This window comes from Gossypium hirsutum, chromosome D11, assembly GCF_007990345.1.
Source record: "Gossypium hirsutum isolate 1008001.06 chromosome D11, Gossypium_hirsutum_v2.1, whole genome shotgun sequence".
Classification (NCBI taxonomy): Eukaryota; Viridiplantae; Streptophyta; class Magnoliopsida; order Malvales; family Malvaceae; genus Gossypium; species Gossypium hirsutum.
Genome location: NC_053447.1, coordinates 20,079,952 through 20,094,193, shown reverse-complemented (window position 1 = coordinate 20,094,193; position 14,242 = coordinate 20,079,952). Strand labels below are relative to the sequence as shown.

Below are 14,242 nucleotides of genomic sequence, written 5' to 3'. Positions count from 1 at the left end.
ACGGACATTAATCAGTGATAATAGTCTCGCATAAAGCCTGCGGGGTTTTAACCCGGATATAGTACTGACACAAATGCCCTTCGGGACTTATCACATTTATGCACTTTCACATCCATCACGTTGGCCACTCGGCCCTGTCACATATATACACTTTCACATTCATCACATCGGCCATTAGGCCTTATCACATATATACACTTTCACATTCATTACATCGGCTATTAGGCCTTATTACATATATACACTTTCACATTCATCACATCGGCTATTAGGCCTTATCACATATATACACTCTCACATTCATCACATCGGCTATTAGGCCTTATCACACATATACACTTTCACATTCATCACATCGGCTATTAGGCCTTATCACATATATACACTGTCTTGGCTGAATCTACATCTATCATTTTCCAATATCACAATTTAGAATTCACGTATGGGTTTAATCAATAGCTTATGAGCAACTAGAACAAGTTTATCAAGGTTTACAACACCATCTCAAATTCAGCACAAGCTGTTTTTCCTGAGCAATAGTCACTAAATCATTTATAACTGGAGCTACAAAACTCCAAATCACTTTCCGTTAATTTTTCCTGAATATAGACTCGTATATCTTCCATCCATAAAATTTACAGAATTTTAGGTTTGGCCAATCAATACCATATTTTTCTTAAAGTTTCCCCTGTTTCACTGTTTCACTAATCTGACCACTCTTCACTACGAATCAGATTTCTCATTTTACAGAATTCAAAATGTGTTGTATTTGATTTCATTTGAAACTATACTCATTAAGGAGTCTAAGCATATAAATTTTATCTTATAACCATTTTTGTACAATTTATAATGATTTTCTAAAAACGGAACAGAGGATTACAGTGTCATTCTGCACTGTCTCACACAACTTTAAATATCTCATTATCGGAAATAAATTTTCTTACACAGTTTCTTTTATAAGAAACTAGACTCATTAAGCTTTAATTTCATAATTTATTCAGCCTCCCATTCAACTCCAACAATTTATGGTGATTTTCTAAATTCATGTTACTGCTGCTGTCCTGAGCAGGTTTATCACAATTTTACTCTTCTGACATATCCTTTTAGCACTTCATAATATCATATCCATTTGGCAACATATCATATCAATAACTTACCTATACTTCATAATAGCCATTAGGCTATATGCATAAAAATTTACAATAGAGTTATGATTCTTTTAATATGTGCTTAACATATCATACTCAATCACATTATAGGCTTTAATACTTAAAACTTACCTCGATCGCTAATGTACGTCAATTCCGACTATTCGACCAATTTCCCTTTTTCCACGATCCGACTTTGTTTCCATAAGCTCTTGATGCTCAATCAACAATTTTTAACTTCAAATTTGCAAACAGCAATGTCATCACTTTACATAATAGAAATTAAATTTCATTACTTAAACTATCCACGACAATCACCTTCCGAGCACCTTAATTTTCTTTAAGCTAAACCACCTCATAGTATACATATACACATTCGGCTAATTATAAAACAAATCAGCACTCATAACCGAATCATTGACTAAAATCACATTCGGTAATATGCTTTTAAATAATTTCAATATTTATTAACATCTAAAACTAATTTGCTTGGGGTGCCATGAATTATTCAAATCGGCCGAATATCATTGAATCTCTAAAATCATGCTTATAACCACTTGGCCGAGTTTCACATTTCAAAGCCACATATATATATTATTCAAAGTATTTAACAACACTTAAAAATCCAAAACCATAAAACTCAATTCATATAACACCAAACTCAATGCTAAATCACCCTAGGCACATTCGGCACTAGCACAAGCACACACACATTTAACTTTTTCTAAAATTCAACTTTAACAAGCTTCCTATGCTTCCATGATAAAAACCGAATGCTCATCTTACCACCAACATGCATATTTAATTATCTCAAGCCTCTCTTAATCAATTTTATTCATAATAGCATGAACTCAACAATCCATTACTCATACAAAACAACATAACCGAAAGCCTTACTCATTCCAAAAATTCAAATCTCAACTTGGTCACAAAAATAACTTGATATCTCACCAACACAACATCAACACCAAGCAAGAATGATGCATCCATGGCCGAGTGTCATTTCCATCACATAGCAAGATTTAGACCATGGGCTAGGTAGAACTCAAGCTAACAACTAAAACATGCATGCATCTCATGGAACATCATCAAACATACCTTAGCCTAGTTACATGCATGGCCGAACCTCTTCAATCTTTCTTCTTCCTTCCTCCTTAAAATTTTCGGCCAAGGATGAACCAAAGGATGAACACTTTTTTTTTGTTTTTCTTTCCTTCAACTCATGGCAAGGGGGGGGGGACAATCACACATATCCTTTCTTTTTTTTTGTTTCTCATCCTACTAACACTAATATTTTATTGCCCATGCTCTTTATTTTATTGTTTCCTCCCATGATGCACCAACACAACATGTCTATGACATGTTTTGCCCATCACCCTTTGTCCATCCTAATGTCATGGCCGGCCACTACTAGATGGGGGGGGGAAATTGACATGCAAGTCCCCCCTTTTTCAACATGCACTAATAGGTCCTTATGTTTTGATCTATCACATTTCAAAAATGTCACACATAAGTCCTATTGACTAAATTCACATGAAATTTACTAAATCGAAGCTTAAAATTTTCACACATTTATTTTAGACAATAAATATCATGTTCAAATAATTTGGTTACTCGGTTTAGCGGTCCCGAAACCGCTTTCCGACTAGGGTCAAATTAGGGGTGTCACACATGCATGGTTGCCTCAATATATACTTCTCGTAATATAATTGCACGGAAGAAGATGCAGCAACAAATAATCGATTAAAACATTCCATGCGTTGTAAAATCTCTTTCTTTTCCTTTTCATCATCATTTTCATCACCGCTGTAATTCTCAACCATAGTCATCACCTGTGAATAAATTTTATATCCAAAATCATTTATAAACAACTATTGATAAAACTAATTTAGTATAAATAAGTAGAACATAAATTCAATATCCAAAGACCAAACATAAACAACTATTAATAAAACTAGATTACACATAAATAAGTAGAACATAAATTCAATATCCAAAAACCAAACATAAATAACTATTGATAAAACTAGTTTACAATTGTTTTTTAGTCATATAATAGATATCTCTGAACCCTAGAAGATCAGAAAACGTTCAACTATCCTCCATTTCCGACTTAAGCCACAAAGCTCTAATCTTGGGATTAATTGATAAAAACATAATTCGCTTGTCCTTATTGAGCAATAATTTAAGTGCGAAAAAGTATAGCGAACTAGCTTCTGGAACTTCTTCCAACATGCTGTTAAGCACTTTGACTACTTGTGGAATACCATATGGATCCATAACAGGAGTCAAACTAGATGTGGCTTGACTCATATTGTCAGCTGCATTGCATAATTTTTCTATTTGACTGGACAATCTTGCAGCCCCTCCAATTTGCTTTGAGGATTTCTTTCTTCCAGTTTTAAAATGTGAACTTGATATCTCAGGGTTTTTTTTCTTTTTTGACCGTTCCCATCAATTTGAACATCATTTGAAATGTGAACATCATTTGAAATGTGAACATCATTTAAAATGTGAACATCATTTAAAATGTGAACATCGTTTCTCATATTTTCTTCTTCATTCTCTTCAGGTATTTCGTTGGTAACATCTTCAAAAAAATCACTCCGGAGTGTACTAGAAGAAGGTGCCCATGCTTTATCACCTGTTGCAACTATCCCCATGAACATTTGATCCAACTTCCCTTCGAATTCGGGATCAATGGCAGAAGTTCGAAATTTTTGAGCTTCAAGCACAACCTACATATAAAATGATAGTTTAATAACAGTAATTATCAATAACCTCATAAATAAGAAAAAAACAAAAATATTCAGAATTATTAATGTACCTGTAGCCTACTCTCCCACCAATTATCCGATGCATCAACAATTCTTTTTATAGGATTCCACCCTAGACCAGTATCTTTGCCTTTAAGTTTCCATTCTTTTCTTAGGGCATCCCACCTATTTTTAAGTTGTCTTTGTGAAAAACCCTTTCCTGTTTCTTTCTCAAAGTTGGTCATTATTTTCAACCATCCATCTTTTGTGAAATGAGTACCAGGCCTATTGCCTTTTAATATCTCTTTATACAAATATCACAAAATATTTCTGTCAATCTCTTATCCCACATTGCTTTCACCTTTTCAGCACTAACTTCAACCGCCGAAGTACTCATCTATTGTGTATACGAACATATTCGTTGAAGCCAGTAAAGTAATCAAGAAAATCAAATGTCACATAAGTATATTTGTTTACATGTGTATGAAAATATTTTCCTCTAATATTAATTTTACCAAAAAATGGACCCGACAGTAAATATTTTCCTCTAATATTAATTTTACATGTTAAATGTGTATGAAAATATTTTCCTCTAATAGAATTTTGCAAAATGATACATCAATGTTAACTGCATCCAACTATTTAGAATCCAAGGCAGAAGCAATAAAAGAAACGTAATAAGCTCACAAACCTGGGATTTACTTTGTCAAATCTAAGAACCAAGGAATTCCAGAATAGGTTAATTGAGAATAAGCTGAAAATAGTGAAGGGGAAATAAATTAAACAATAATATATTATAAATCAATCATATTAAACTTAAATATATTGTAAATCATTTACAAAATATATTGTAAATCATATTAAACTTTTTAAACCTTAGTAATAAGAGAAAAATTTGTATATGTTCAACTTATTGCATAATAAACCAAGTGAAGCTGTAGTCAAACAATAATATTGTCTGACAAAGCTCAAGCCATCAATTTGAACATGCTATACTGAACTTGAGATTAACTCAATTTTTAAATATTTACATCACTACGAGCTTATCTTTTTACAAGTTCCAGATTTTAAAAACTTATCAGGTTATATAAATAACATGTTTCATTGAACAACCAAACATGTATGTAACTGAGCACCATCATGGTCAACCTTACCTTATCAGCACAATCAGCAGAACTGAGCAATCCTATAGTCGAAGCCAAAGCCACCACTTTTTTGAAGTGAACAGGTTTCTGTGGAAAAAAGGAAGTTCGTAATTAACAGGTATAGAGTTCCATATTCATCCATAATCAGACAACAAAAACTAAAATAAAATAAAATTATTGAACACAAGGGTGTGCTTGGAAATAGAACCAACAAAAAATTGCGCCAAACTAGCAACGAACCTCACTAAAATGTAGATGATAGTTTTGTAGTTTACTTTTTTTTTTATTAAAAAAGATATTGAAGTCCACATATTAAACTTTTTTAAAATCAGAGCTTTTAAGAATAAAATGCCACATGAAAATTCGTTAACCATGGAATTTAATTTTTAAAGCAGAGAAGCTGAGGGACTTAAACTTCAAAAATGGGAAGAAAGCAAGGACGGGGGGCATATTTAAACTTGCAAAAAAAAAAGAAGAAAATCACCAAGGGTTGCAAAAAAATAAACTGCCATTCAAACAAATGCAAGAACAAAACAAACATTTTCCCAGTCCAAATACAAGAAGAAATGATCACTTCGGTTCTCATCATATGAAACGGGGATCAAATAATCAAAGAGCTGAGTTTCAGTTAAAATTCGTTTTCTTTCCCTAAATGACCGAGAAAAACAAGAACCCAAAAAATCTTTATTAGTAACAAACATTCCCACATAATTTCTTAAGAAAAAAGAAGAAGCAAGAAATGGAATTGATTGGGGAAGTTCAACAAACAGAAGGGGAGCAAAATAAGACAAGGAGAGAAAGGACGATTGAAACAAGAAAAGGAGCCCTAGTTGAAATCATTTGTCTCAAGAAATACCGGCTTAAATCAACAGCTTCAAACTCTTACTAAGATCATAGATAGAGTGTGTGCTTGGCTGCACTATAGTGTAAACAGAGCTATAAGATTTCAGATGAACATCTTTTGCATATTTTAATGATAGATAGATAACTTGTTCAATATGGAAATCTTTTGCATATTTCAGGTGAAAGTTGTGCAATCAGATAGTTGTTCAATCTTGATAAGCAATCATAGACTAATGCCATACCACGAATCTAGTGTTCACTGCGGCTAGCATTTAGTACATGCAAAAATAAATCTCTTTTAGGAAAACGACGTCTTCAATATTCTAAGATCTTAGTTTAATTTTCTTTCAGTGATCATTCTACCATCACTCTTTAAAAATGGAAGAGCTAGCCAATATGCGTACCCTTTGATTACTATTTTATTACTATTTTTAATCACATTAGTATATTTCATTTATCTAATTATACTATGAGATCCATACATTAATTAAGATATACTTTATTTTTTGTTAAAATATGTTTTAATTTTTATTTCTTCAATAATTATAGCCATCATCCAATTTGATTAAAATATGCGTATCACTCTTCAATATGTGTATTAAAAATTTGTTTCTGCTACACATGCAACCCTGAAACAATGTGCGTAACCTTTTATGTTCTTTGCATGCACATGCTCTTTTAATGTCCATGTGCATCATAAATACATATTCTATTCTGTTCATGCATGATCCTAGTTTTTTGGCTTTGGTTGTCATTCTACCAATATGAGATTCAGAGTTCAGATATATTTATGTTTTTCTCATTATGTGAGGGCTACTTTGGAGCAGTTTTTATCTTTGTTGTAAAGCAAGAGATCTAGAAAAAGGTGCTTGTTGTAGACAGTAGTTTGGAAGATATTCAAACTCTTAATAAGAAATACCAGCTTAAATCAACAGCTTCAAGAAATACCAAACATAAATAGAGTGTGTGCTTGGCTGCATCTCTTTGATCCCAGCTACTGTAAGTATGATAACACAGATAAAATAAATCCTAAAGCCAAACACGTGTATGCCTTGCGAAAGCTACGGCTGTTATTTTATTATTAGGTGACGAAAGAACAGAGTATTTTATAACAATAAAGCATGGCAATCAAATTCCAGCGAAAGAAAATATTAAACAGAAGAGGAACTAATTAAATAGAACAAGAAGAAAAGAAACTCTGACGGATCAAAGAACATAAAATAGCTTTGAAAGCCGAAAATGGGGAAAAGAAATTGGGTATAAAGCTCCAATTTCACCAACAGAGGGGAAAGAACGTTTGGGGAACCAGCAGAGGGGAAAAAACGTTTGGGGGAGAAGACAGGTTAATTTGGTCAATTATCATCCAAAAGCAATTCAAGCTGAAGAAAAGAAGAAATTTTTAGCTTTTCCATCTAGAGAGAAGCCCTTTTCTGATGGAGAAATTTTAAGAGGAAAGGAAGCTGTTCTTGGTTCCTTTTAAGAGAAAAGGACTTTTTAGTGAAAAAGCCCTTCTCAAACGTGAGAAAGAACGGGGCCTAAATCATTTATATGTATAAGCAACAGACTTTGTGAGTTTTATTTGCACTGACAATCTACCATACAATAATCATTTAAAACCTGAGAAATAAACTCACCAACATTAGCAAGAATTATTGTCTCGATTGCATAATCTAAAAGTTTTGATCTTAAACAAATCATTAAACAAGTAATCTCGTAACTACAAGATGCGATTTGATAACTCATATTTAATTATCTTGTAGATGCATCTACTAAAATAATATCAAAACATTCCACTTTTCGAATAAATGGGCCCATATTTCTTTCAGAAATGCTAGAGATTCAATCTCAACTTTTACTAGTGAGGTTTAAAGAATCTTCTCTGAGAAGAAGCAACACTTGAAAAATAAAGAATCTTCAGGTTCTTTAATAAATATCCATGTAAATACTCATCTTGTTGCATCATTATTGATCGAGATGGTCTAATCGATCATGCCAACTAATTAGTATATTTAGACTAGTAAACTTTTGGTTTGCTATGCACCTGATTAAATGATACTAATGTAAATTTCTAATTTACCATTTCATATTATTTAACCATACTAATATATACATAGTACCAATTAGAGGAAAAGATGACAATTGCCCAATACAAAATTACCCAATATAAAAGATTTAATTAATTGTTTCCTCATCCACAATCTCAATATGGTATCTATTACAATGTATATCCTTTTAAAACAAAATAAATTATTTGAGACTGACTAGAAATTATCACTTTGTTTTTTTATGATAACAATGTATTAATTCTTCTAGATTCTTGAATTAATTTTGTACTATGAAAGATTAACATGTTCCATACTGCATTGAACATAGGCTAACAATATATTAGCTCTTTTGGAGCCCTAAATCAATTTTGTACCTCCAAAAATTAATTCATTCATTACCAAACAAGAAAAATACTTCTATCTCTAAGAATAGTATGCATTGTTGTATTTTCTACGAGACATATGTTTCTTTCCTTTAAGAAATAGTAATTGAATAATTTTTTTTAGGTGTACGACATGTACATAACTAACACTTTTCATAAATTATGTCTCTTCTTTGAAGGGTTATATTAAGAACTCTTGTTGTTCTCTTACTTATCTCTATATCTCCACTGCTAGAGGTGAGGAGAATCATTACTAATCAGAAATCAAATAATTAAGTAATTAGTGTCACAATCCATAAAAAAGATGCAATTCATACTTAATATTTTGGCATACGATAGGTACACAACCAATGATCTTTCATACTACATCAATAAGATAAGTTATCTTTACTCCTTAAAAGGTCATCTTGGGAATTCTAGTTCTTTATTTATCTTCATTTTTCCACTTCTGGTGGTGAGAAAAATTATTATGACCATCCCTTTTACGATTATTATGTAGCCACTTACTACATCCACATCAAATATTATGTAACACCCCTTATCCGAGACCGTTATCGGAGTCGAGCACGAGGCATTACCTAACTTAACTTACTAGTTCGAAGCATAAAAATTTTCTTTTAAAATTAATTCACCCACTTTCATTCAATATGTCCCTAAAAAGGAATCTGGAGATCCTAAATCATGCAATAGAAACAGTTTGGGTCCAAACCGGGAACATTAATAATTTTCCGAATACTAAAACAAATCAAAACAATTCATTTCACTATTCATAATAAAACTGTCCACCTGCGCAACAGTCACTAATTTAATTATAACTCAAGTTACGAAACTCAAAATTTAGATTCGTAAATTTTCTCTGAAACTAGACTCATATATCTTCTTACCATAAAATTTTCAGAATTTTTGGTTTAGACAATTAGTACAATTTATTCTTTAAAGTCTCCCCTGTTTCATTGTTCGACAGCTCTGACCCCTCTTCACTAAATATTAATTATCTCATTGTAAAAAATTTAGATAACATTCTCGTTTGTTTCTATTGAAAATAGACTCACTAAGGAATCTATACATATATAGATAACATTCTCGTTTGTTTCTATTGAAAATAGACTCACTAAGGAATCTATACATATAAATTATAACTTCCAATTATTTCTGTATAATTTTTAATGATTTTCTAAAGTCAGAACAGGGGATTTCAAAAACTATTCTAACCCTGTCTCACTAAAATTAAAATATATAAAAATATACAACTCTTTTGCTTACTCTATTTCTTTCATGTGAAAGTAGACTCATTCAGCTTTAATTTCATATCTCACTCAGCTTCTAATACAATTTCTACCATTTTTGGTGATTTTTCAAAATCATGTCAATGCTGCTGTCCAAAAACTGTTTTAGTGGAAAATGTTGATAACTAAGTTTATAACACCTTCACTTTCTTTCAATTAAACCTTATACATGCCATATAAACCTTAAGATGCACAATAAAATTTACCGAAGTAATCTGGATAGTGTGCCCTAATGTGTTGATCCGATCCACCGATTTCACATCAATCTACAAAGAACATTAATCACACAGGAGTAAGCTTATGTAAGCTTAGTAAGTTCATAGGTGTAGTAACCCAAATTTTCCCGGCCCACATACATTTCAGAAAAAATAAATAAATAAAACAAATCAAAAATTAAAAGTCCAAATGTCCAGATTACAATAAAATAACAGTCCAAAAACAACCCAATTATGATGGCCCAAATACCTCGGCCCAATTACATTGAAGCCCAAAGCAAAAAAAAATCAAAAATAGAAAACCCTAGCAGGTGTTGCGCCGCGATCGAACACAGGCTCTGCCCTCGTGCGTGCGCCACCGTACATACCAGACCACCGAGCCGCTCCACACGCGCATCTCCGTACACTCCAGCTGGCTGTACCTGCAACGCAACAAACAAGCAAAAACGAGCAGAGGCAGCAAAAAGGAACAAAAAAAATAGAAATAGCAGAGAGGATTTTGATTATTTTCTTTTTGTTATATTTTGTATTTTCGAGGGGCTATAAAACCCAATTTTTCTGTACTGTGGGGGTTTCTTCTTCCCTTTTTTTACACGAATTTGAATACAAAAAAATCAGAAATATTCCGAGGAATCGAAAACAAAAAAGGATTTGGAAGGTGATTTGCAGTTTTCTTTTCTTTGGTTTTTTTTGGTTCTCCGTTTCTTTTTATTTCTGTTTTTTTCTCTATATACAAAACAACAAAAAGAGAAAAAAATGAGGTACCTTAATAATAACGCCTGGAATCCTTGTTGCTTCGTCATGATCGGAGTTCAGGCAAGGATTCTGAGGCTGAAAAGTGACGGAGCGCTCAAACAGCAGAGAAGGGAAAGAAGGTTGTGGCTGTGGTTTTAGAAAATGGTAGAGGGCTGCTGATTTAGGTTTTCTTTTCCATTTTATAATGAGGAAAACGACGCCGTTTGAGGCCTTTCTCAGTAGCCTCAAAACGGCGCCATATTGGCCATATAACCCGCGCAGGTGACCCGACCCAGGGAGGATCCACGCATTTTAGTTCGTTGGTTTATTTGCACAACTGGTCCTCTTTAGTTTCGCATGATTTTAATTCGACTTTTCTGCAGTTTTCGATTTATGCTATATAGTTTATTCTGGTTTCAATTTGGTGCATGGCCAAACAGTGCCGTTTTTCCATGCTTGATTTTGAATATCCAAATTCGTGCGTTTATTTGCTGTTTTAGTCTCCTAATTTTGAATCGATTGCAATTTTAATCCTTCAAATGTTTTAATTTTGATTTAACCGTTTTTTAGTTATGTTTATTATTATTTTTATTGTTCTTTTTAATCTTTTTTCCTCTTTTTTTGCTACTATTCTTACATTTTTATTTGTTTATACCTTTTATTTATTTATTTTATTATTATATTTTATGATTTTAAATCTTTTGTAAATAATGATATTCAATTTTCTTTATGTTTTTTTATTTGTGAATTAAATTCATTGTTTGAGTATTTTAGATTTATTATCATATATTTGTTTTTTAAAAATTTGTCATATCATTTTTAAAATGTTGTCTTATTACGATACATTAGTATTTTATCACGCATTTTTTATTATTTAATGTTATTTATATAATAATTTATTTTGTATAATCGATCAATGATTTCAAATTATATTCTTTTATACCAATTTCTATATATTTTTCTTATGCAAAATATTCCAATGTGTATTATTATATATTATTATTTACAATATGCTTATGAAATATTCATTCTAAATCCATGCTTGTATGTCTTATAATATTCACTTCCAAATTCATTCAAATAAAGTTATTTTATTTAACATCATTCTTAATTTTCTCTTAAATCTACTTCCAAACTCAAATGTATCGTTGCTTTTTTTAAAATCATTGTTGAGATGATATATTCCTTACCTTAATGTGCCATTTGAAATTGATTATTGATTCTTTTAATTTTCAATTGTTAATGTTGGTATTTGCTTAATGTGCTTAAAATTATTATTGTTATTTTTATTTGAATTTACCTATTGCTTGCTTAATGTTTTTGTGTACGATTGGATTGCAAGTTATTCTATTACATTGTACATTTGTGTTTAATTGCATCATATTCGTTCTAAAAATAATGTTTCATTAAAGCATTAGAATCATTTTATTTCACAAATTTTCAAAAAAGGCTCTGTGTTCATGATTCTCGAGATAATTGTGCCCTAACTTATTGGGCTTCGATTCTTCTTGTAGAACTCAAATAGCTAAGTGTTTTTTTTAAACCCTAAAACTTCTAAGCAAGGCTCTTTGGGATTTCAAAATGTTGGATCCTAACTTATTGGATCTGATGTTTTGCTACCTCGAATTAAGGATTTTTACAATAAAGGCAATATTCGATATATTTAGGAATTTTGTGAAATCAAACCCTAACTTACTGGGTCTTGATTTTCTCATTTGACCCAATTAACCAAATACCCTTCTTAAACTGCATAGGTTTTGAAAATCAAAAGATAGACTTAATTTTGAGGATTTCAAATGTTGTACTCTAACTTACTGAGTGCGACAATTTATTTCTTTGAAATAAGTAAGTCTCATCATCCAATTTATTTCATTCAAATTTTCATTTCAAGGGATCGTATTTTAAAATCTTTTCAAAATCTCGACACTAAGACATTAAACAATCAATTCGGTACCAATTTAGGGCGTCATGAGGGTGCTAACCCTTCCTCGTGCGTAACCGACTCCCGAACCTATTTTTCTCAAAATTCGCAGACCTAAAATTATTTTCAAGGTGATCCGATCACACCTCAATAAAGGGTCGGTGACGACTCCCATTTTATTTTTTAAAAGTCGATCACCATTTTTCAAATAATAAAAAATAGTTTCGACAATAGGCATAAAAAATAATTCTTACTGAACATCTTATAACAATTATACAATATATAATTTCACCAATTCTTCCTTTTCTTAATCAATTTAGGAAACGGTTACGGAATTAAGTACTTCGTTTTTTAAAATGCCATAGTATAACTATGATCTTGCACATAATCACACATTACACACCGAAGCCATAGCCCAGCCATGGTCTTACATGGAAGCATATATCACACCGATGCCATATCCCGAATATGGTCTTATACGGAAATAACATATCACATATTGCCATGGTCCAACCATGGTCTTTTCTGTCAATGCGTATGAGTCACTGAACGTGTAATGCCCCCTACCTGTATTCGTCGTCGAAATGGGGTATGAGGCATTACCAGATTTTACCGAATAAATTTTTCGCAAAATCCCAAAGTTTTTTTTTGAACTCAATATAACCTCTTTATAAGTATCTAATCTTCCCTGCAATTTTAAACCGAGACCAATCCAATACAACCAATCCATTTAAACATATTTTCAAGATAGATTTAACATATTCATAAGATAACCTCATCACATACTAATGGCTAACCATACGTTCATTTCACTTTAACATTTACTTTACTAGCTTATACATGCCATTGATTTTCAAAATAAAGTTTCTTTATATACCGAGATCTTGAGATTGATAGTGTGATGCGTCTCCGACCAAATCCGACCTCCGAGATCTTAACACTACAAAACAGGGGAAAAGGAAACAGGGTAAGCACTTTGTGCTTAGTAAGCTCATGTAACAAGAATTATACTTACCTAATATTTTCAATACAATGCAATAAACATTCATACATCCATTCAATACATTATTCCCCTAACATGCACAAAACTCAACATTTAAGTTAGGTCAATAATTCCATGCATCAATAATATATATATCACGATTGATGAGCTCATCAATACCATGATTTTCATTTCCTTGTTATTTTCCCATATTTATCCCGTTGAATTTATCGAAATTTCGATGGATTTTCAGGGGTACACTTTAGTGTACAAATCCGAGTCCGTCAATTCATATTAATGTGCGCACATTTCCATTTCAGAGAGCACACTCCCGCGAACCTCATCCTTATAGCGGGATTACCTGTCCAGGCTAAATCCCCTGTAATATAAACTCATAGAGTATTGTCGGGATTACCAGTCCAGGCTAAATCCCTTGCAATGACAATTACTCTAATGAGCTTGGATCTGAATTACCAGTCCAGGCTAAATTCAGACCCTAATTTGGATTACCCATCCGGGCTAAATCCATTTTCCACATATTCTTCGGGAGGGCTATATTAGGATAGGATCACCCGTCCGGGCTAGATCCTTTTTACCGTCAATTCCTTTGCAGAGATCCATCGAATTTTCCTTCCATTCAACTGGGATTTCTTCCCCTTTTTATCAAATATATCAATGTTTCATCAATTTTCATACAATGAACATTCAAATCATATTCACATCAATACAAACATTTCAAGCATTTAAGAATATAATTCAAGTTACACGAACTTACCTCGATAC

The 14,242-nt window shown here is 32.1% G+C and overlaps 1 protein-coding gene across 1 annotated transcript; it reads right to left on the bottom strand.

Annotated features, from left to right (window-relative positions):
* Positions 1-3,239: 3,239 nt before the first annotated feature.
* On the bottom strand, positions 3,240-4,149 carry LOC107911039 (L10-interacting MYB domain-containing protein-like). The gene is made up of 3 exons (XM_016838934.1): positions 3,976-4,149; positions 3,595-3,886; positions 3,240-3,469 (listed from the first exon to the last, which is right to left on the bottom strand). Exons 1-3 carry the CDS (start codon positions 4,147-4,149, stop codon positions 3,240-3,242), a joined length of 696 nt encoding a protein of 231 aa, XP_016694423.1.
* Between the last annotated feature and the right edge of the window lie 10,093 nt (positions 4,150-14,242).

Excerpts from the sequence above, each read along its gene's own strand:
- LOC107911039 (XM_016838934.1), bottom strand. The coding sequence starts at position 4,149 with ATGACCAACTTTGAGAAAGAAACAGGAAAGGGTTTTTCACAAAGACAA. Across the intron at positions 3,887-3,975 it reads GGTGGGAGAGTAGGCTACAG|GTTGTGCTTGAAGCTCAAAA; the intron begins GTACATTAATAA and ends TTTTATATGTAG. Across the intron at positions 3,470-3,594 it reads TGTTCAAATTGATGGGAACG|CTGACAATATGAGTCAAGCC; the intron begins GTCAAAAAAGAA and ends TATGCAATGCAG.